Below are 23567 nucleotides of genomic sequence, written 5' to 3'. Positions count from 1 at the left end.
GGGGTGGGGCGGGCTCTGGACCAGGCCGCGAGAGCGCAGGCTCCGTGATCCCGATGCTCTGTCACAGCACGGGGGGCTCAGGGTTGCTGACTGTAACTGTCCACTTGGGGTGACAGCGGGGGGGGGGGGGGGGGGGTCGCCCCCCAGCGCCTCCAGGAGGCTCTGCCCGCCGGACCGGCACTGAGTCCTCACCCGGAGGGCTCTTCTACACCGTCCCCACCCCTTCTCTGCTTTCAGAGCCGTGGATCTGATCCGACACGGGGGAAAGAAGGTGCGGTTTCTGGTTGCCAAGTCAGACGTGGAAACGGCCAAGAAGATCCGCTTCCGCACGCCCCCTCCCTAGGCGCCGTGCAGGGGCGGCCCGAGCACCTACGCCTGCGGCTCCCAGGTTACGGCCCCTTCTGCCAGGCTGTTCGGTGTGGCTGCGTCACCCACAGGACGCTAGCCGCAGTCCCTAGTGTACATTTTGTTTTATTGATACGACACATAACACTAAGTTGTGATGCTTGTCACAGAGCCTTCGTGTTTGAAGATTTGAGTGTTAAAGTATAGATTCAATAAACTACCTTTCGTATTGTAGAGGGTGGCGGGGCGTGGAGTCTGGGTGGGCACCGTGCTGGCCCCCTAGAAGGGTTGCTGGAGGTGGGGCGGTGCCCTCCGAGGAACTGCTCCCTCCCTGCCAGCGCGGGAGAGACCCCGGGGGGACACAGGGCTCGCTGGGGTGCCGGGATGGCTCTAACTGCTCCTCGCCTGCCCTCCACCCTGCCCGCAAACAAGGAGCAGCGGGGGAGATGCAGACAGCCCCCGGCTGCCGAGGGAAAGGGCCAGAGCCGCCCCCATCAGAGGGGGCTGCACCCTCAGTGATTCCACACTCAGCACGGTCCCAAAGAAGGGGTCTGGAACCCCCTAGAAGGTTATAAAGTGAGAGTCTTGACCCACTGTGGGTATCCAGGCTTCCCCCCTCAGACTCACACCCCTCCTGATGTCCTCTCTGGTCGCTAAAGCCATGGCTGGGCCCTAATACCAGGCTGGCCGGTCCCAGGCTCTCAGTCTGCGGCCCGGCTGGTGTCCACCTGGTGGCCGTTGCTTCACCCTGGTGGGGGGGCCCGCCTCCTGCACCGGCCGCTGACCACGTGCAGGGCCGTGTTGGTGTCACAGTGGCAGCGGGCGCGGGCACCTCCCGGCTGGGTGTCTTCGGCAGGTTCGGCAGCGTGCGCCTCCCTGGGCTCTGGGCTGGGGTCCTCCTCTTCGACAGGAACAGAGACTCTGGGGACGAGAGGGTCCCGGCCAGGCAGCTGCAGACACACCCCTTACGTGGAAAGGGGTCTCGTGGAGGGACCAGCGGCCGGAAGGTGTGTCCCAGGCACTGGGCCTCGGGCAGCTGTGGGCGCAGAAGAGAGTGCAGGTGGGGGCCCGGGCCTGCGGGTGCTCAGTACCAGGTGTCCAGATTCCACCTGACCTGAAGCAGTTCCCAAAACGCTGGATGAAATGTACTTTAAAAAGTCAGTTAAAATGGGCAATTGAACCCCCCAAAATTCTGAAAGCCCTAAACGGAAACAAGGGCACAAGTTCAGGGAGGCTGGCGGCTGACCCAAGGCCTGCCGAGCACCACCCCACCCCGCCCCCCGTGGAGCTCATGGGGTAGGGGGGGAACCCCTTGCATACTGCAGAGTTCGGGCAGGGAAGGGCTGGGGCCCCTGGGAGGGCTGGGGCCCCAGGGAAGGGGGAAGACCTCCGAGCTGCGCTTCTCGCTGGCAGGGAGCGGGTGCTGAGAGCCCTCGGATCCCTCTGCAGGGAAGGACACACTTCATTCCCGGGATGTTCTTTGAGGTCAGCACTGTGATTATCCCCATTTGCAGACGAGGAAAGTGGAGCACGATGGGACTGTCATTTTCTACATCAGTGGGCCAGCGCTGTAAGTGCTGTGAGGACAACCCGACAGAACCCGACCTCTGGAAGCAGCCACCCTGGTCCGCCCTCGGCGCGGCTGCAGTGGGCGCCCGGCCCAGGTGAGTGCGCCCTGCTCGCGCGCCATCCTCCGGGCCGCAGCCCAGCCCGTGTCCTCACGGCCTCCGAGGCCCCCGGCGGCTCTGCCGCTGCGGCTGACACGCCTGGGACAGCCCAGCCCCGCCGGATTTGCACTCGCGTCGTTGGACTGGACTCCCAGCCACCACAGAAGTCTACCCTGCAAAGACAATGGTAAGGGAACGTTTCTAGAGCGGCCTTGGCTCCGTGTGAAGCAGGGAAAAAAGTCCCCTCAAAATCCGTATTCTGAAACTGGTTCGTAGGCAGGTTTGAGACCCAAACTTGCAACATCTGAACGAACGACGTGAAAAAACTGAAAGCCGAGCATTAATTGGCATCTTGGCAAATTGAAAAAAAGCATTTTCTCTAGGTGTCACATCCTCAACCCTGGCCTCCCTGGACCCAAGTCCGGAGGGCCCGGGTGGGCCGGGTCGGGCCGGGCAGCCCGGGCGGGCAAAGGGTGTCGCCGGGGCTCGCAGGGCTGGGTTGGTCCCATCCTGGGAGGGTCAGGTGTCCTTTGGCACGCCCCGCACCAGTGCCCCACGGCTCTGCTCCGCGCACCACCTGTTGCTTCTCGGAAAGCATCCTGGGGCCGGGACGCCAGCCAGAGGCGTCCGCCCCTGCGGCACCCGCCCGGCCCCCATCAGCTTCCTCGGCGGCGGATGTTTCTTAGGGCGTCTGGGGGGCAAAACCGGCCGGGGGCGGAGGCAGGAGCTGGCCGGAGCCTGGGGGCGTGGCCAGGAGCGTGGCCGGAGTTGGGGCGTGGCGGAGCCCGCGAGGGGCAGGGCCGGAGCCTGGGGGCGTGGCCAGGAGTAGGCCTGGATGTTGGGCGCGGCGGAGCGGGTGGACTGGGACTTTCGAAGCAGCAGCACCACCTGGTGGCCGAGCCCCGCCAGGCGCCCGGGGAGCTGGGGCGCAGCCTTGGGGTTTGGTTTACAAGCGGGCCGGGGCCTGACTTGAACGGAACAGTGGTAGAAAGCGCTTGAGAGGAGGGGGTGTCTCCCCCACTTGGTGTAAGAGCAAAGCGCACCCGGACTTGCTCCCAGTAAGGCTTCTGGCGGCAGGTATGGTGGTCACTGGGAACACTTTGCTGGGTGCCCCGCCCTTCCCCCTGCTCGTAGGAGGCTGCAGGTCTGCAAAGGTGACAGCACCTCCAGCCCACCCAGCAGGAGCCCCAGAGCCCCAGCCTTACCGTCTTCAACTTAACTTAGGAGCAGGAGAAGGTCTAAAAAAATGTCACTGACCAAACCCATTTCCCCAGTGGCAGCTGCCGCCTCGGGGAGGTCGACACACTGCTTCCTTTCTGACTGACCGCATGTGTGTGTTTGTTAGTGATCTGTGGTTTCTGTACCACGTGGGACATGGGCTGAATGGGGCTCGGCCCTGACACATGGGGATTAGGTGAGAAGGCAGAGCACCAGGTGAAGGCCCCTCCCAGCCCCACGGCCAGCTCTCCCCGCCCAGCAGCACTGCGTCCCCTGGACTCTGCAGCAGCTACGTGGCTGCCCGTGGGGCTCCCTGCTTCCTGGGTGGAGGAAAAAAGGACAGACCCCGTCTTGTTCACGCAGCCATTTTGTAAAGATTTATTTTCGCCGTATCTCTTCTTGCCCCCAAACAAACAAGGACCGGCAGGACGCAGACCAGGCAGCTTCCACCCAGCCCCAAGAGGAGCTAAAGCCGAGAGTCAGTGCTGTGTCACTACACAGCTCAGTGTGGCCACGGGAGAAGGGGGTTAAGAGAACAGACAGACACACAGCCTCCCTGACCGCTGAAGCCATGGCCGGTAATACCAGGCTCTCAACCTGCATCCCTGCCTGGCATCCACCTGGTCCCTTCACCCCGGCAGGAGGCCTGCCTCCCTCTCCACCAGCCGGCTGACCGTACGCAGGACCAGGGGCAGGGCCGTGTTGGTGTCACGGTGATAGCGGGGCTCGGACACCTCCACACTGGGCGTGAACACAAACTGGGCCACGCTGGGCATCTTCAGCAGGTTCAGCAGCTCGGTGGCCCGCGTGTGGATGGCTCCCACGCCCTCCTCACCGGGCGTGGAGCCCGTGGCTGGGCTCTGGGCCAAGGTCCTCATCTTTGACAGGAGCAGGGAGACCCTGGGGACGAGGGAGTCCCAGCCCATCAGCTGCAGGTGCACCCCTCACGCGGGCAGGGGTGTCGTGGAGGGACCAGCTGCCAGGAGCACCCAGCTAGTGTGGTCTTGGCTGGGAGAGATGAGGCGGCAGTGCTGACACAGCCCACGCCACCTGCGTCCAACCAGAAGGGCTTTGGGGGACAGGACAACCTCCAACGCCGTTCCCTTTCCCAACGGGAAGCCTGTAGCTTTCCCTCCGCCCACCGGGAACTGGTACCTGGGAATCAGGTCTTGGCTCCGAGAGGCCAGCTTGGTCAGTGTGGTCATGAGCACAGTGATGACCTGCGGAGGACACTTGGGGAGGGTGGTGGAGGGCCGCGACTGGGTGACCTCAAAGAGCAGGGCCTCCAGGGCTTCGAAGAAGTTGTTGATCTGCTCCACGGTGCAGCGCCGGTCCCAGGACACCGACAGGTACTCGCCGATGGCCCACACCTGGGTGGGGGACAGCACTTCAGCCCTGTGACAGGCCCGCATGTCAGGTGCAGGCTGGGGCGGGGCAGCGGCTGCCTCACCACGGATGTGAGCACGTGCCCGCCGCTGCGGGGGCCGCCCACGAACTCCAGCAGCTCCTTCGCCTGCTCGACCACCAGTGGAGGATGCAGCTTGCACAGGGCCGGGAACTGGGAGCTCAGCACCCTGCGCGAGAGGACCCGTGGGCTGTGCTTGCCCCACACAGACCCCAGCCCCGCGGCCCGTCCCGAGGAGAGCTGGGCGGTGGCGGGAAGCCCCCGAGCACCAGGTGGAGGTAAAGGTAGTCCCGGCCCCGCCAGGAACCTCTTGCCCCACCAGGGAAGAGGCTGGGCTGGAGCGGGGATGAGCCCGCATAAACTGGGCCTTCAGCAAGGGGGACACACGTTCTGGAAGGCTCCGTGGAAGAGGGGCTTGGGTGGGCAGGGAAGGGTGCGTACAGTGGCCGAGAAAGTGCCGAGGCTGGGCTGGGGTCGGTGGCAGCTGGGGAACCGCTGCCGTGAGGGGCAGAGAGCGCGGGGTCAGCGTGAACCCGTCCAGGGCTGGGCCATGGAGCCGCAGGAGGGGCGAAGCCCGCCAGGAGGGACCCACCTGTGCACACCGGCTTCGTACCCTGGGACCTGGTAAAGCGAGTCGCTTCGTTCCAGGAGCAGCAGTGCCAGCTGGCTGGCCAGGGCCCCGTCAGCAAACTGGGAGAGAGAGAGAGAGAGAGACTGCGTCCCACCCCCAGGGAACACCTCTGCTCCGGACCTGGCTGGCTGCTGCCCTGGGGGCTTCTCTCGGCCCCAGTTCTGGGAGGGACAGGAGCCAGGCTGGGGCTGGTGTGAGCTGCCCTGTCTGCTGTGATGGACTGGCCCCTTGGCCACTGAGGAAGCTGGGGCCCTGTGGGTCCTAGCTCCAGCAGGCCCTCTGCTGCAGGGACAGAGGCCCCAGGAAGCGGGCTCACCTGTGTCACCGCCGAGAAGAACGCCCGGAGCAGGGTGGGCACGGCCTCAGCGCACTGGACCACCCGGGCGCAGCCGGCCAGGGGCTGCAGCAGCCGGTAGAGTGGCGTCAACCTGGGGACACATGGCCCAGCCCTGAGCACACGCCTGTTCCCTGTCCGCCTGGGGACCCGGCTCTGGGAGCGCCTGCTCTGCCCTCATCAGAGGCCACCCTGCGCATCTCCTAATGCACGGCCTGCTCCCTCTGCGGCCGCCCTGCTCCCGTGGCACACGGGAGGGCTGGAGTGCGGCTGGGGGCAGGAGGCCGTGGTCCAGTCCTGGCCCGCCACCCCTAGGCTGTGCTAAGCCTCCCTTTCCCCACCTGTGGCAAGGAGTGAGCACAGTGCCTACCCCACAGGGCGACAAGGACGGGATCAGGAAACTGAACGAGCAGACCACAAGCCAGGTGCCCAGGAAGCGCTTGGCCACGTGGCCGGCGCCTGTTGGGTGGGGGGTCACCAGAGCTGTCTCTCCAGGTCAGAAGGCACCAGGGAGCTCTCGTGTCCCACGTGGGGCCTGGGACGCCCGGCAGCGAGCCCTACCTCTCCACGGTCCTGCTGGCGTGGGCACGCAGCAGGTGCTGGAAAAGACCCTGGACCTGCGAGTCCCGGAGGGCCTCCAGGCAGCCGGGGGCCCTGATGGAGACATCCCAGGGCGGCCTCTCAGATGCAGCCTGCAGCGACCTGCGAGCAGAGAGACTCCTGAGGCCGGGCTCACATGTGGGCTCTGGCCCAGGCCAGAAGAAGCTGGACTCGGCCCCTGCCCTCGTGGTACCCACTGGCCAGGGAGAGACTAGAGTGGACGTCACCATAACATCACTGTGCCCTGACCCAGCCAGGAGCTGCAGGATGACCCAAAAAGGCCTGGGGGCCGGGCCCCTGGGAGGCTGCGTGGCTGAGTGAAAGACAGGCTGGGCTCCGGGGCTGCCGTCAGGGCGGCGAAGAGGTGCAGAGACACTCTGCGTGGGAGACAGCAGGAGCGGCCGGGGGCAAGGAGGGACAGGGACAGGGCAGACACGGTCAGAACAGTGAGCAGCGGGGCCGGGCAGGGGCTCACCTGAGCTGCAGGTCCAAGGCTGCGGTCAGACAGGGCAGGTCCAGCAGCAGGTGGAGCATCTCCACGGCCGTCCCTGCGTCAACCAGCGATGGGAGCAGCGCCACGAAGTCAGAGGTGAGGGGCGGGCTGTTCCAGGCCAGGAACTGTGGGGACAAGCAGCGCAGCTCTAGTGGGAGCCCGGAGGGCATGGCCAGCCCTGCCACCTCCTGTTTCACTGTGACCCAGGAGTTGGAAAATATGCCCTTCAACTTTCTTCCCCCTCATTCTTTTTGCTTCTGCACTCACTTTTGTACCAACCATCTAAATCACTTTCCATTTATCATCGTTTATTTTCCTGATTAAAGAACTCAGTCTCTGATTTTGGAAAGGCCACGCAGTGACACTCCAATCACAAAAGACACATCAGGACTTCCCTGGTGGCACAGTGGTTGAGAATCCACCTGCCAGTGCAGGGGACACGGGTTCAAGCCCTGGTCTGGGAAGATGCCACATGCCGCAGAGGACCTAAGTCCGTGTGCCACAACTACTGAGCCTACACGCCTAGAGCTGTGCTCCACAATGAGACACCACCACAATGAGAAGCTCGTGCACCGCAACAAAGAATAGCCCCTGCTCGCCACAACCAGAGAAAGCCTGCGCGCAGCAACGAAGACCCAATGCAGCCAAATACAGAAAAAAAAAACCCAAAAAAACCCATCGAAGACAAAGGTGCCAAACAGCTGAACACACCCGGCAACGCTCCCCAGTGAAGAGATGCTAACCTGCACCAACTCTGCGAGCCCAGCCACCAAGCCAGGCCCGACCTCGCCTTCCTGAGGGCACGGGCGCCCCCAGCCCATGCCAGGACACTGCCCCAGGGGCCCTGCACACCCCAGGCCCCCAAGCCCCTGCTCTGGTTCATGGATGACCAAGCATGCCTTGAAGAGGTTGGGGAAGCTTGTCCTGAGAATGCCAAGGTTTCTGCCGAACAGAGGCAGGCTGTCCCTGCAGAACTGGACGAACTCGAAGGCCAGCATCGGACTGTGGAAGTGTTCAGCGGGGATCCTGGTGAAGAGGTGCTGGTAGACGGCTTCCGCATCCACTGCGGCGGCCTCCCCTGAAAGGCAGTGGGCTCCGTCAGGGCAGAAGGCCTCGGGTGCTGCCGGGGGCCCCCCGAACCTCGGGCCAAGCCTCCAGGGCCACACGTGTCTGCGGGACACCAAAGGCAGACACGTCCGCCCTTCGCAAGCACGGGAAGAGCCAGCTGAGCCGGATCCGGGTCTTCCCAGGTGTCTCTGGCCACAGACCCACCCTCTGGTTACGCTACGGGGATCGTTCCTTGGAAGGGGCTGGTTTCACGGCACCTTCCAGGAAACTCTCGTGGCAAAGAGAGTTCAAGATCAACACAGACTTGGTAACGTTTTAACTTGCTACTTAAATCCATCTAAAAGTTCCCACCGTCGAAGTGCTAAGGGCTCATCAGATCAGTGCTGCTCTACAGACGAAGGAAGGGGGCAGCGTGCAGGGGAAAGCCGCCCTCCCCGCGAGCGGGTCTGCTCCCACGGGAGGGCAGAGGCTCACCGTGGTGCAGGAAGAACTGGGCGACGGGCAGCAGCGCCCGCACCCAGGCTGGGTCCCCGCGCAGGCGCGTGTGCAGGGGCTTCAGGCAGGAGAGGGTGCGGTACAGGAAGGAGGGGTCCTGCTGGCAGAGCACGTCCAGCACCAGCACAGCCTCCACCAGACACTGCGGGGACCCGAGGAGGCCGCTCAGACAGAGCTGGGAGGGAGCGCCCGCCCGCCCGCCCGCCGGGCACTCACTGCTTTCTGCAGGTCTGAGTCTGCCTTCTTCAGGGCTCCTGGGGGAGGGAAGAAAGCCACCTGGTCTCTGTGTCCCCATCAGAACAGCCGAACAAGAAGGTGCCCCGTGTTCTGGAAGCTGGAGGAGAGGCCGGGGAGCCCACAGCTGGGAGCGACCGCAGCGCAGACGCGAGGTGGGGACCGAGGGCCACGGGCCGCGGACAGGAAGGGTGGCCCCGGGACTCACGCCGGTTACTCTGCTCCAGCAGGCGCTGGCAGTACTCGAAGGCCTTCTCCCGCAGCCATTGCTGGGGCGGCAGCAGGTGTCCGGCGGTGGAGGCGGCCGAGAGCACGGACAGGGTGGAGCCTTCCAGCTCCGACTTGTCGTCTGGGAGAGAGAACGAGGGCTCAGGACAGAGAAGGACTCCGCAGGGTGCGAGGAGGGCTGCCGTCGCCGCCTGCCAAGGCCTGCGCCCTGTCCCGCCTGCTGCCACCCCAACGGGACGCGGTGGTGTAGATGAGCCCAGACCGTCTATAACTGCTAGTGGGCTCGCAGAGGAGGAAGAGTTTGGAGAAGCTGTTGCAACAGTCCTGTCGACATCTGGCTTCTCAGCACGTCTGGGAAAGGCCTGCTGGAGACCACAGGGCTCAGCCAATGTCGCCCAGGGGCCCAGCACGTCCTGCCTGCGTCCTACCTGCGTCCGGGGCGCTGGAGCCCCCAGGGCCGCTGTCCAGCAGCCAGGCCCGCAGCATGGAGAAGGCCTGCATGTTCAGCCACTGGTCCTCCGTGAAGCGCTGGCCCGTGGACAGCACCGTGAAGAAGTCCGTGGCCACTGCCCCGTCCACCTCGGTGACAGGGCCCAGCTGCAGGAGGCAAGGAAGGTCAGCCGGCGCTGCAGGGCCCGGGAAGGGCCAAGAACAGGCGGCATGGGGCGCGAGCCACCGCCCTGGCCGTCCACGCTCCTCCGGGACCACGGGCACCCCGCCCCCACCCAGGGTGCGTGAGCGCAGGCACTTGAGCTGAAAACGCAGCCCTCGGTCAAATACGGTCCCTGCCCGCGTGTTCCGGGCCTCAACCCACAGAGCGCGCCACAGGCTCGGGGGCTGTGACCCAAGGCACCCCCGCATGCCCGAGTGGAGCGAGGAGAGTGCGCTCGTTCTGGAACCAGGAAGGAGGAGCGGGTGGCGGCCTGCAGGCCAGGCCGGCTGAGGCAGCCTGGGGACACGGAGCTCCGAGTGCCCCAGCCTCACCTGCCGGGCTCTAGGCGTGGAGAAGAAGCCCCCAGAGGAGTGGGCGACCGCCTGCTGGACGCTGGCGTAGCGGAGCCAGTCCCCCAGCCGCTTGCTGAGCGCCCTGGTCTGCTCTGTGCAGGACGGGGGTGACACCGCAGGAACCGAGTTAAGTCCCGCAGGCTCGCGCTGCCTGGGCTGCCGCAGGTCTTCCTAGGAACCAGCAGCAGCCCTGGCGGCCCCTCGCCCCCAGTGGCGGGATGTGTGCAGACCTTCACGGAGGGCGTCCGGGGCCAGGCTGGTGACCTTGGACACGATAGGGAGGAGGTGCCTCAGGCTGGGCCCCTCGGGCTGCCGGCTCTCCAGGACCTTGAGGACGCGCTGGGCCAAGCTCCTGACCTGCTGTTGGTCACCCTGCAAACCCCACAGCAGAACGTGTTCCTGCGCGTCACGAATGCCACCTGGTTCGGGCGTCCGGAACGTCACGAGGGCAGCCCCGGCCCTGCAGCCTGAATCAGCCTCACAGCCCTGGCTCATCCCCCCACCCGGAATGGGGGCGGAGCGGGGAGGGCTGCTGGGTGACAAGGGCCCAGCCGAGCCTGCCCGCCCCACGGGGAGCACGCGGCCTGCTGGTTCATCGAGGCCCCAGGGCCACCAAGGGCAGGGTGGCGGCAGTCACGTTACCTGGGCCAAGAGCACAGAGGCCACGAGGCCCAGCTGCCGCGTGTTCTGGATGTGGTCGCAGGAGAGGCTCAGGCTGTCGCAGGGCGACATCTCTCTCAGGACAGCGGCGCAGAGCAGCTGGAGCTGCTCGGGGCAGGTAGGCGAACAGAGGGTGGTCTGCAGCAGTGCCAGGCAAGGCCTCTCCAGCCTGGGGGGAGGGGGCGTGTCACCCCCCCGGGGCCGGGCCAGGCAGCGCCCCCCACCCCGCGATGCCCCAGGGACGCGTGCGCTCACCTCCTGTTGTATTTCGTGGCCGAGACGATGAGGAAGAGCCTCCGCAGGGCATCCGGGGCGTCGGGACCCCAGTCCTCCTCTCGCAGTAGCGCACAGACCCGGGCACAGAGCCTCCCCAGCTCCTCGTCCCGGAGCTCCCTAAACAAAGACGACGGCGTCGGCAACCCGGCGACGAGGGACCCGGAAACGACGCCCTGAGCTGTGACAGGACGGCTCTCGGGCTGGGGACCGGCCCTGCTGAGCAGAGAACAAGCCAGGTGTCGTGGAGGAAGGTGGTTCCAGCACCACCGGGCCTCTTGTGACGAACCCGCTGACTGGGTACCCGGCCTGGGTCCTTGCTCCCCCCACCAGGCGGGGGACCCTCACTCCAGAAGTTACTACGGCAAACCACGCATTCGGGTTGTTATTCTAGGACCAGAAGCACAAACCGATTGGTTTACGAGTCAAAAGTAAGGGGGTTTAGTCTGAAACCAGTTGCTTTTCAAAAGATTCCTTCAGTGAGCCTTTAACTTCTGGGAACAAGAATTAAATGAAAGGTCAAGTGTTATGACACGTTACTCTAATACTTAATTGAAAAATCTATCTATTGAGCACTTGTAACAGCTAAGATGCTGAAGCAAGCCTCAAAACGAAGCCTGGTTCTAGGCTTACTCCAGCCCCAGAGGCAAGAAAAAGCAACGTGGCCCCAAGCCACCGCGCTGGGAGCTGCTGGGAGCTGCTGGGGGGCTCTTGGCAGGGCCCTGACACAGCTGGGCCCCCGCCGCGGGTCCCCGAAGACCACCAAGTCCACTCTGCTCGAGCTCGGGGTCTGCGATTCTGACCTGAGAGAGACGGCGCATCCCCAGGCTGTGGGGCTGAGGAGAATGTCCGAGCACCCCGTGGGCTGGGGGTCCCGGGCGGCGGCTTGGGTTTCCCGTTCTCACCTGAAGGCTGGCAGACAAACCCCAATGGCTTCCCCACCACGCCTCGCCTCCCACCCCCGTTTCCATTTTTTCACTTAATCTGGCCAGAGTGGGATTCAGCCACCTACAAACACAAGCAAAGGCGCGTGTGGACGAGGAGGGAGGAGACTGAGTTGAGAGGCCGGGTCCAGGTCTGCTGCTCGCCGCGGCGACGGCCGAGGGAGAAGCTGCCACGCGTCCCGCAGTCAGTCATAACTGAGGCTCCTTCCCAGAACGGTGGTGCCCCTCGCCCGTACCCCAGATTAGTCCCTTCCAATGTATTCTCCAAGTCACCGGATTCTTTCTAAAAGGCGGTCTGCCTACACCGGTCCGTAGCTCTCCACTGCTTTCAGACCCAAAGCCCCCGGTGCTAGTGTAGCCCACGAGGCCGGCTCCCCCTGCTTCTCCTGCTTCCGCCCCGGGCACGGACCCTCTGCCTGAAATGCTCCCGACCGCTTCCCTCGCTGGCTGACGCACTCTGAGCTTCTGTTTAGTTGTCTTGTCCTTCAGGAAACCTCCCCCGGCCTTGCTGCTCCCCCCCACCCCAACCCAAGTCCCACTCTCTTCACTTGTTCTGCAGGTCACAAGTCATGCTTCTGATAACTTTCCCCAGCCTTGCTTTCCATCTCTGAAAAATACAGAGAGAAACTAAAATTTACTCCGAATCCTAACTCCCAAACTTTAGTAATCTGTTTTAAAGTCCCACCAAGAATCACCGGCTTAATTAAAGAAAAATAGTGAAAACTAGTAAGACTCAACTGATAGTTATTAACTTTCCTCAAATCCCAACAGAGAGGAATTCCCACCCACCCAAGACAGAAAGACAGAGAAATAGGAATTAAATAGTGAGGGCTGTTCCTTCTGCCTTTCAGTCTATACATTTCTGACCTTGAACAGAAGATGAGCTGGATGTTCTGAGTGGGTCTCAGTTCGTACTCGTCCCCTGGCAAGACCTCTAGGCTAATAAGCATGTCGCATGCTGAGTGAGATGCTAGCACTTAAAGATAATCTGTTTTCAGGGAGAGGAGAGCAAGGCGGCAGAGCAGGACACAGAGCTCACGTCCCACCACGAACACACAAAAAGCACATCCACACTGAACGCAAACTGGAGACCGGCAGAGACTCCTGTGCAACCAAGGCTGTGAGAAAGAGGCGAACGGACTCGGGAAGGAAGGGAAGAAAAGCGATCACGTCGGGGCTCGTGCCCCTGGGAGGGGACACAGAGGAGGAGGGGCACGGCGTGGGCTTGGAGCTCCTCCCTGGGGAGTGAGTGGCTCAGACCACATATTGAGGCACCCCAGCCTTGAGGATCCACACCGAGAGAGTGAGTCACCATGGCTGGCTTGAAAACCAGTGGGACCAACGGCAGGGCTGTAAGAAGCCTAGACTCCACGCGTGAGGCGTGGGCGCCGGCTTGCTTACTCCTGGAATAAGGCGGAGGAAGCAGATGAAGCCTGCCCGGGGCTCTGGGGGCTTGCCCGGGATCGCCCCAGCCCCGCCCCAGCCCCCGCCCCCGCCCCCCGCCCGAGCTGAGCACCTGCTCCGGCCCCTCTTGCTCCAGCACTGCTTCCCCTTTGGGGGCAAAGATGCCGCTGCTGGGAGCAGGGAGAGCGCACACTTGGAACAGAACCAGCTTGGACCCGACCCTCAGGACAGCTGCTCCAGCAAACTGGGACCCGCCCTGACAGGGCAGTCACGGCCACTGAACAGACAAGAAGCTCCAGCTCACACCTGGCTCTGGCTCCAGCCCCTTTACATCTCCAGCCACACCCCCTACCAAGGCGACAGCTGCCAGCACAGCCTGGGGGAAGACATGACTCTTGCCCACTTCAGCTCCAGCTCTCCCAGCAAAGTCAACGGGCACATGCAGACCGTACAGGGATGCTCCCACACGGGGACATGCCTTAAAGACTGGGATAGGTAACTGCTTCACCTAATTTCACAGAGACAGAAAAAGCCAAGCAAAATGAGAAGACAGGGGAATTTGTTTCAAATGAAAGAACAAGAAAAAAAAAATGAAAAAAAAAACAACCGATGGAACAGAGGTAAATAATTTACCAGATAAAGAGTTGAAAGCATTAGTAATAAGAACGCTACTTGAACTAGGAAAAAGAACAGATAAACATGGGACATTCCTGGTGGCCCAGTGGTTAAGAATCCGCCTGCCAGTGCAGGGGACACAGGTTCGAGCCCTGGTCCAAAACAGAGCAACTAAGCCCGTTCACCACAACTACTAAGCCTGCATTCTAGAGCCTGCGTGCCACAACTACTGAAGCCCACGCGCCTGGAGCCCATGCTGCACAACAAGAGAAGCCGCCGCAAAGAGAAGCCTGTGCACTGCAACGAAGAGTAGCTCCCCTCGCTGCAACTAGAATGCCTGCGCACAGCAACGAAGACCCAATGCAGCCAAAAATAAAGAACTAAATAAAAGGATCCACCTGCCAATGCAGGGGACACGGGTTCGAGCCCTGGTCCAGGAATATTCCACATGCCACAGAGCAACTAAGCCCATGCGCCACAACTACTGAGCCTGCGTTCTAGAGCCCGAGCCACAACTACTGAGCCCACGTGCCACAACTACTGAGCCCGCGTGCCACAACCACTGAAGCCCGCATGCCTAGAGCCGGTGCTCCGCAACAAGAGAAGCCACCGCAATGAGAAGCCCGCGCACCACAATCAACAGTAGACCCCGCTCGCCGCAACTAGAGAAAGCCCGCGTGCAGCAACAAAGACCCAACACAGTCAAAAATAAATAAATAAAAAATTAATAAATTAAAAAAAAAAGAAAAACACATTAAAAAAAATGAGGACAGTTTAAGACATCTCTGGAACATTGTTAAGTGTACTAACATTCACATATAAGGGTCGATATCATTCACATATAAGGGTCCCAGCAGGAGAAGAAGAGAGTCAAAAATGTATTTGATGAAATTATGACTGAAAACTTCCTGTGCCTAAAGAAGGAAACAGATATCCAGGTACAGGAAGCAAAGAGAGCCCCAAACAAGATGAACCCAAAGAGACCCACACCAAGACATACCATAATTAAAAGATGGCAAAAGTTAAAAAGAGAATTCTAAAGGCAGCAAGAGAAAAACAATCACATACAAGGGAACCCCCATAAGGCTATCCGTGGATTTTTCTGCAAAAACTTTTCAGACGAGAAACAAGTGTCATAAGATATATTTAAAGTGCTGAAAGGAAAAACCTACAATCTAGGATACTCTACCCAGCAATGTTATCATTCAGAATTAAAGGAGAGATAAAGAACTTCTCAGACAAGCAAAAACTAAGAGAGTTCATCAATACTACACTGACCCTAAGAGTTAAAGGATCTCCTCTATGTGGAAAAGGCTAGAACAAGAATTTACAGAAAAGGAAAAAGTCCCACCAGTAAAAGCAAATATATAGTAAAGGCTGTGGGTCAACTAATTAAATAAGCTAGTACAAAGTTCACCATATATGAACCCCATGGTAACCACAAATCAAAATCGATATCATGAAAATGACTATACTACCCAAAGCAATCTACAGGTTCAACGCAATCCCTATCAAGTCACCAATGGGATTTTTCACAGAACTAGAACAAGAAATTTTACAATTTGTATGGAAACACAAAAGACCCCAAATAGCCAAAGCAATCTTAAGAAAAGTAGAGCTGGAGGAATCAGACTCGCTGACTTCAGACTATACTACAAAGCTACAGTAATCAAGACAGTATGGTACTGGCACAGAAACAAAAATACAGATCAGTGGAACAGGATAGAAAGCCCAGAGATAAACCCACGCACATATGGTCACCTTATCTTTGACAAGGGAGGCAAGAATATACAATGGAGAAAAGACAGCCTCTTCAATACGTGGTGCTGGGAAAACTGGACAGCTATATGTAAAAGAATGAAATTAGAACACTCCCTAACACCACACACAAAAATAAACTCAAAATGGATTAAAGACCTAAATGTAAGGCCAGACACTATAAAACTCTCAGAGGAAAACATAGGCAGAACACTCTATGACATAAATCACAGCAAGATCCTTTTGACCCATCTCCTAGAGAAATGGAAATAAAAACAAAAATAAACAAATGGGACTTAATGAAACTTAAAAGCTTTTGCACAGCAAAGGCAACCATAAACAAAACAGAAAGACAACCCTCAGAATGGGAGAAAACATTTGCAAATGAAGGACAAAGGATTAATCTCCAAAATATACAAGCAGCTCATGCAGCTCAATATCAAAAAACCAAACAACCCAATCCAAAAATGGGCAGAAGACCTAAACAGACATTTCTCCAAAGAAGACACACAGATGGCCAACAAAGACATAAAAGGATGCTCAACATCACTAATCATTAGAGAAATGCAAATCAAAACCACAATGGGGTATCGCCTCACACTGGTCAGAATGGCCATGATCAAAAATCTAGAAACAACAAATGCTGGAGAGGGTGTGGAGAAAAGGGAACCCTCCTGCATTGTTGGTGGGAATGTAAATTGATACAGACACTATGGAGAACAGTATGGAGATTCCTTAAATAAACTAAATCAGGGCTTCCCTGGTGGTGCAGTGGTTGAGAGTCCGCCTGCTGATGCAGGGGACGTGGGTTCGTGCCCCGGTCCGGGAAGATCCCACATGCTGCGGAGCAGCTAGGCCCATGAGCCATGGCCACTGAGTCTGTGCGTCTGGAGCCTGTGATCTGCAACGGGAGAGGCCACAACAGTGAGAGGCCAGTGTATTGCAAAAAAAAACAACAACAAAAAAAACCCCAAACTAAATCAGAACTACCATATGACCCAGCAATCCCACTACTGGGCATATGCCCTGAGAAAACCATAATTCAAAAGGAGTCATGTACCACAATGTTCACTGCAGCACTATTTACAATAGCCAGGACATGGAAGCAACCTAGGTGTCCATCGACAGATGAGTGGATAAAGAAGATGTGGCACATATATACAATGGAATATTACTCAGCCACAAAAAGAAATGAAATTGAGTTATTTGTAGTGAGGTGGATGGACCTAGAGTCTGTCATACACAGAGAAGTCAGTCAGAAAGAGAAAAACAAATACTGTATGCTAACGCATATATATGGAAACTAAAAAAGCAGTACTGATGAACCTAGTGGCAGGGCAGGAATAAAAACACAGATGTAGGGAATGGACTTGATGACATGGTGGGGAAGGGGAAGCTGGGATGAAGTGAGTAACATTGACATATATACACAACCAAATGTAAAATGAATGGCTAGTGGGAAGCTGCTGAATAGAACAGGGAGATCAACTCGACGCTTTGTGGCCACCTAGAGGGGTAGGATAGGGAGGGTGGGAGGGAGGCTCAAGAGGGAAGGGATATGGGGATATATGTATACACATGGCTGATTCACTTTGTTGTACACAGACACAACACCGAAGCAATTATACTCCAATAAACGTGAAAAAAACAAAACAAAAAACAAAAATCTCAAGGTAAGAAAGACAAAGAAGAACGGAGAAGAACTATAAAAAACGACTAGAAAACAAGCAACAACATGGCAATAAGTACATACCCATCAATAGTAACCTTAAATATCAATGGACTAAACACTCCAATCAAAAGACATAAGGTGACTGACTGGATAATGAAACAAGACCTATCTATATGCTGCTTGAAAGAGACTCACTTCAGAACTAAAGACACACACAGACTGAAAGCAAGGGGATGGAAATAGAAACAACAAAGCTGGGGCAGCAGTACTCATATTAGACAAAGTAGACTTTAAAACAAAGTCTGTAACAAAACCCAAAGAAGGGCATTATGTAATGATAAAGATAGTAGGGGACTTTAACACCCCACTTACATCAATGGACAGATCACCCAGACATAAAGTCAGCAAGGAAACAGTAGTCTTAAATGACACATTAGACCAGTTGGACTTAATTCAACTGGGCATCGATATCTACAGGACATTTCATCCAAAAACAGCAGAATACACATTCTTTTTAAGTGCACATGGAACGTTCTCCAGGATAGATTACATGCTAGACCACAAAACAAGTCTCAACAAATTTAAGAGGATAGAAACTATATCCAGCATTTTTTCTGACCACAACCGTATAAAACGAGAAGTCAATTACAGGAAGAAAAATGGGGTAAACACTAACGTGTAGACACTCAACAACATGGTACTAAAAAACCAATGGGTACATAAAAGAAATCAAAAAGGAAATAAAAAATACCTCAAGACAAATGAAAATAAAAACACATTCCCAAATCTATGGGATGCAGCAAAAGAAATTCTAAGAGGGAAGTTTATAGCAATACAGGCGTACCTCAAGAAACAAGAAAAATCTCAAACATCCTAACTACCTACCATCTAAAGGAATTAGAAAAAGAAGAAACAAAGCCCGAAGTCAGCAGAAGGAAGGAAATAATAAAGATCAGAGAAGAAACAAAATACAGATCAAAAAAAAAAACAAACAAAAAACCCAATAAAAAAGACCAATAAAACCAAGAGCTGTTTTTTTTGTTTTTTTTTTTTTGGCAGTATGCGGGCCTCTCACTGTTGTGGCCTCTCCCGTTGCGGAGCACAGGCTCTGGACGCGCAGGCTCAGCGGCCATGGCTCACAGGTCCAGCCACTCCGCGGCATGTGGGATCTTCCCGGACCGGGGCACGAACCCGTGTCCCCTGCATCGGCAAGCAGACTCTCAACCACTGCGCCATCAGGGAAGCCCTAAGAGCTGTTTTTTAAAAATATAAAATTGGTAAGCCTTTAGTCAGGCTGATCAATTAAAAAAAAAAAAGAGAGGATCCAAATAAAATAAGAAAGAGGAGAAATGAAAAATGATATCGCAGAGATACAAACAACCATAAGAAAATACTACCAACAGTTATATGCCAACGAATTTGACAATCCAGAAGAAACTGCTACATTTCTAGAAACATACAAGTCCAAGACTGAATCAAGAAGAAATAGACAATCTGAACAGACCTATCACTAGCAGTGAAATTGAATTAGTAATTTAAAAAACTCCCTGGGCTTCCCTGGTGGCGCAGTGGTTAAGAATCCGCCTGCCAATGCAGGGGACATGGGTTCAAGCCCTGGTCCAGGAAGACACCACATGCCGCAGAGCAACTAAGCCTGTGTGCCACAACTGCTGAGCCTGCACTCTGGAGCCTGAGAGCCACAACTACTGAAGCCCGCGTGCCTAGAGCCTGTGCTCTGCAGCAAGAGAAGCCACCACAATGAGAAGCCCACACACCACAACGAAGAGTAGCCCCTGCTCACCGCAGCTAGAAAGAGCCCGTGCACAGCAATGAAGACCCAACTCAACTACAAATAAAGAGAATAAATAAATTTATTTAAAAAAACCCAAAAAAACAAAACTCCCAGTGAACAAAAGTCCAGGACCGGACAGCTTCATGAGGGAATTCTGCCAGACATATAAAGAAGAGATACCATCCTTCTCAAACTGTTCCAAATAACTGAAGGGGATGGAACACTCCCAAATGCATTCTATGAGGCCACAATTACCTTGATACCAAAACAAGACAAAGACACTACAAAAAAAGAAAATTACAGGCCAATATATTTGATGAATATAGACGCAAAAATTCTCAACAGAACATTAGCAAACCAAATTCAACAATAAAAAAAGATCCTAGGGAATTCCCTGGATGTCCAGTGGTTAGCACTCTGCACTTTCACTGCTGAGGGCGAAGGCTCAATCCCTGGTCAGGGAACTAAGATCCTGCAAGCTGTTCAGCACAGCCACAACAACAAAAAAGTCATACACCACGATCAAGTGGGATTTATTCCAGGGTCACAAGCATGGTTCAATATCTGCGAATCAATCAGTGTAATACACCACACTAACAAAAGAAAGGATAAAATTCACATGATCATCTCAATATATGCAGAAAAAGCATTTGACAAAGTTCAACACCCATTCATGATAAAAACTCTCATCAAACATCTCTCAGAGGGAACATCTCTCAGAGGGACCATCTCTCAACATAATAAAGGCCATTTATGACAAACCCACAGCTAACATCATATTCAACAGTGAAAAGCTAAAAGCTTTTCCTCTAATATCAGGAACAAGACAAGGATGCTCACTCTCATCACGTCTATTTAACACACTATTGGAAGTCCTAGCCACAGCAATCAGACTAGAAAAATAAATAAAAGGCATAAAACTTGGAAGGGAAGTAAAATTGTCACTATTTGCAGATGACATAATACCATATATAGAAAAGCCTAAATTTTCCACCAGAAAACTATTAGAATAAATAAATTCAGTAAAGTTGCAGGATACAAGATTAATATTCAGGGCTTCCCTGGTGGCACAGTGGTTGAGAGTCTGCCTGTCAATGCAGGGGACACGGGTTCGAGCGCTGGTCTGGGAAGATCCCACGTGCCACGGAGCAACTGGGCCCGTGAGCCACAAATACTGAGCTCTGTGCGTCTGGAGCCTGTGCTCCGCAGCAAGAGAGGCCGCGACAGTGAGAGGCCCGCGCACCGCGATGAAGAGTGGCCCCCGCTTGCCACAACTAGAGAAAGCCCTCGCACAGAAACGAAGACCCAACACAGCCAAAAATAAATAAATGAATAAATTAAAAAAAAGATTAATATTCAGAAACCTGTTGTTTTTCTATACGTTAGTAAAGAACTATTAGAAAGAAAAAGCAAGAAAACAATCCTGTTAAAATCATGTGAAAAAGAATAAAATACCCAGGAATAAACTTAACGAAAGAGGTGAAAGACCTATACTCTGAAAGCTGTAAAACACTGACAGAGGAAACTGAAGATACTACAAAGAAATGGAAAGATATCCTATGTCCATGAATTGGAAGAATTAATATTGTTAAAATGTCCATACTACCCAAAGCAATCTACAGATTTAATGCAACCCCTATCAAAACACCCACGACATTTTTCACAGAACTAGAACAAATAATACTAAAATTTATATGGAACTACAAAAGACCATGAATAGCCAAAGCAATCTTGAGAAAAAAGGACAAAGCTGGAGAGAGGGATCATGCTCCCTGATTTCAGACTATACTCTACTACAAAACTACAGTAATCAAAACAGTATGGTACTGGCACAAAAACACACACATAGATCAATGGGACAGAAAAAAGAGGGCCCAGAAATAAACCCACACACTTACAGTCAATTAATCTACGACAAAGGAGGCAAGAATATACACACACACACACACACCATGAGGAAAAGACAGTCTCTTCAATGAGTGGTGCTGGTAAAACTGGACAGCTACATGTAAAAGAAAGAAATTGGAACATACTCTAACATCATATACAAAAGTAAACTCAAAATGGATTAAAGACCTAGATGTAAGATCGGAAACCATAAAACTCCTAGAAGAAAACACAGGCAGAACACTCTTTGACATAAATCATGGCAATATTTTTTTTGGATCTATCTCCTAAGGCAAAGGAAGCAAAAGCAAATATAAACAAATAGGACCTAATTAAACTTAAAAGCTTTTGCACAGCAAAGGAACCCTACCGAATGGGAGAAAATTTTTTCAAGTGATATGACTGATAAGGGATTAATATCCAAAATATATAAACAGCTCATACAACTCAATACAGATAAAAACTCAATTAAAAAATGGGCATAAGACGTGAATAGACATTTTTCCAGAGAAGACACACAGATGGCCAATAGGCACATTAAGAGATGCTCAACACAGCTAACTGTCAGAGAAATACAAATCAAAACCACAATGAGATAACACCTCACACCTGTCAGAATGGCCATCATCAAAAAGACCACAATAACAAATGTTGGTGAGAATGTGGAGAAAAGACAACCCTAGTTCACTGTTGGTGTGAATGTAAATTGGTGCAGTTGCTATGGAAAACTGTGGAAGTTCCTCAAAAAACTAAAAACTGAACTACCTACCATCCAGCAACTCCATTCCTGGGTATATATCCTAAGAAAACAAAAACACTAATTTGAAAAGGTATATACACCCCAATGTTCACAGCATTATTTACAACAGCCAAGATATGGAAGCAACCTAAGTGTCCATCAACAGATGAATAGATAAAGAAGATGTGATTATATATAGATATATATACACAATGAAATATTACTCAACCATAAAAAAGTGAAATTCTACCATTTGCAACAGCATGGATGAACCTGGATGATATTATGCATAGTGAGATGAGTCAGACAGTGAAAGACAAATACTGTATGTTATCATTTACAATGCAGAATCTAAAAAATGCAACTAATGAATACAACGAAACAGACTTATAGAGCACATACTAGTGGTTATCAGTGGAGAGTGGGAATTGGGGAGGGGCAAGATAGGTGTAGGGGGTTAAAAGGTACAAACTATGTATTAAACAAGCTATAGATATATTGTATAGCACAGGAAATATAGCCAATATTTTAGAATAATTTTAAATAGAGTATAATCTATAAAAATATTGAATCACTATGTTGTACACCTGAAACTAATATTGTAAATCAACTATACGTCAATTTTTGAAAAAAGATATCTATTTTTCTTTAATACAGCTCTCCTAAATTCAAGTGAACTTGAATTGGAATACTGGAACTTGAATATTGGAATATCTGTCCAGGATTGAAAGAAATACAGACTTTTTTGGACTTGGTGGGGAGATGGTGCTACAAATCCTCAAAACACTTGCTTAACACACTTTTAGGGGTTATTCTGACCATATCAAACGTCTACCCTGTTTACAGCCTTTTGAAACTAATATGCATTCAAGATCTTGCTTCCCTAAGATCAGAGGCGCCTCAACCAGCCTAATCCTTCCCAGCAACTGGTCCAGCTCCGAATCCAGTTTTTTTTTTTTTTTTTAAACCATGGTTCTGGCCGCATTTTCTTCTCTTAAAGTAGCAACAAGTCATGGGGTTTTAGTCCGAGCTTACATCTGCTTTCTCCCATGAGTGGCTAGTTGGTGAGGAAGGGGCTACCGACTTAGTGAGAGTCCAGAGCCAGCTCGGGGTTCTAAGACGCTGGGTAATTTCTCAATACATTCAATGCATCCACAAGAGAGCGGATCTTTCTATATAGCAAAATCCTCCATGGCTCCCCAAAGCCCTCGCAAGGTATCGAACTCATGGGCTTTGCACAGGGCTCGCCATGGCTCAATCCAGCAGGCTCTCCAGCGTCTTGACCCTGAAGCTTTCTTGACCCTGAAGCAACTGACAGCTCTGGACCCCACTTCCTGCCAGACGTGGGGGTACGCAGCCGACAAGCCTTTGGCCAATCCATCAGCGGGGGCCCACCCCACTTCATTTCCACTCATCCTTCAGAGCGCTCTCAGGAGCCACCTCCTCCGGGGACCAGCTCGACCCTCCCCGGACCTCCTCACGCCGTGCCTGGCCCGCGTGGCCTCCCCGACCTGAGTCTCTAAAGTGGGTTCAAAGGGGGCTCTTTCGAGTCGCCGCGCGCAGGCCCGGCTCTGAGACCCACCACCAAGTGCCCGAAGGGAAAAGCTCGGACGCACCTGGCCTGGCGGAGCAGACTCTCCGCCCCCGTCGTGAACATCCTCCTCCTCCTCCTCCTCCTAGTGCTGCTGCTGCTGCTGCTGCTGCCGCTGCCGCTGCCGCTGCCGCTGCCGCTGCCGCCGCCGCCCGGAGAGGAGCCCTGGCGCTCCGCACGCTGGCGACTCCGGGAGAAAAGCCCGCAGCAACGCCGGCTTCCGGGTCGCGTCCCGTGCAGCGTCCCGTGGTGCATCACGTGAGCAGGGGCGCACAGGCCGTCGACCAATGGGCTTTGACGGAGCGTCTCAGCCGAGGGCGGGGCCGTCAGCGCGAGGGCTGCCGGTCGGGGCTGGGTTTGGGTCGCGTTCCGGCACTTTGGACCGCGGGATTCCGGGACCTCGAGACTCCGGAACCTCCGCACCCCGGAACCATGGCACCCGGCACCCCGGTGCAGCTCCGGGCGCTGGGTGCCCGGGAGCTGTTAGGAGCGGCCTGTCACCGCTGGGC

At 54.7% G+C, this 23567-nt stretch overlaps 2 protein-coding genes and 1 long non-coding RNA gene across 12 annotated transcripts in view; 2 read left to right on the top strand and 1 right to left on the bottom strand.

Moving 5' to 3' along the window:
- Window positions 1-516, top strand: part of RADIL (Rap associating with DIL domain) — a 63372-nt gene extending 62856 nt beyond the window's left edge. For all 4 annotated transcript variants that reach the window (XM_027125649.1, XM_027125647.1, XM_027125646.1 and 1 more), the window contains one exon: window positions 238-516. In XM_027125649.1, coding sequence (XP_026981450.1) covers window positions 238-343 — 106 coding nt within the window. In that variant the 3' untranslated portion in view covers window positions 344-516. The remainder of the gene's footprint in view (window positions 1-237) is intronic.
- A 3068-nt stretch (window positions 517-3584) lies between these two features.
- On the bottom strand, window positions 3585-23563 carry AP5Z1 (adaptor related protein complex 5 subunit zeta 1). 7 transcript variants are annotated; one of them, XM_027125656.1, is made up of 17 exons: window positions 23084-23555; window positions 10639-10776; window positions 10366-10552; window positions 9954-10095; window positions 9703-9815; window positions 9147-9315; window positions 8699-8839; window positions 8473-8510; window positions 8236-8398; window positions 7593-7771; window positions 6676-6818; window positions 6162-6302; window positions 5583-5694; window positions 5228-5325; window positions 4681-4804; window positions 4386-4600; window positions 3585-4130 (listed from the first exon to the last, which is right to left on the bottom strand). In XM_027125656.1, the coding sequence occupies exons 1-17, from the start codon at window positions 23311-23313 to the stop codon at window positions 3860-3862; spliced, it is 2604 nt and encodes an 867-aa protein (XP_026981457.1). In that variant the 5' UTR covers window positions 23314-23555; the 3' UTR covers window positions 3585-3859. The 7 variants fall into 7 exon arrangements, 6 of the variants coding, with proteins under 6 accessions (XP_026981457.1, XP_026981453.1, XP_026981454.1 ...); XM_027125652.1 differs by having other exon boundaries at window positions 9147-9815; window positions 23084-23558; XM_027125653.1 differs by having other exon boundaries at window positions 4012-4280; window positions 9147-9815; window positions 23084-23562.
- Window positions 4799-8832, top strand: LOC113630381 (uncharacterized). The gene is made up of 3 exons (XR_003436945.1): window positions 4799-4913; window positions 8555-8645; window positions 8718-8832. It is a non-coding gene; the product is annotated as an uncharacterized LOC113630381 (long non-coding RNA).
- Window positions 23564-23567: the final 4 nt, after the last annotated feature.

Source organism: Aethalodelphis obliquidens, unplaced genomic scaffold (assembly GCF_003676395.1).
Source record: "Aethalodelphis obliquidens isolate GAN/ISIS:26980383/991018 unplaced genomic scaffold, ASM367639v1 scaffold30, whole genome shotgun sequence".
NCBI lineage: Eukaryota > Metazoa > Chordata > Mammalia > Artiodactyla > Delphinidae > Aethalodelphis > Aethalodelphis obliquidens.
Note: the sequence above shows the minus strand (reverse complement) of the source record. Positions and strands in the feature narration are given on the sequence as shown.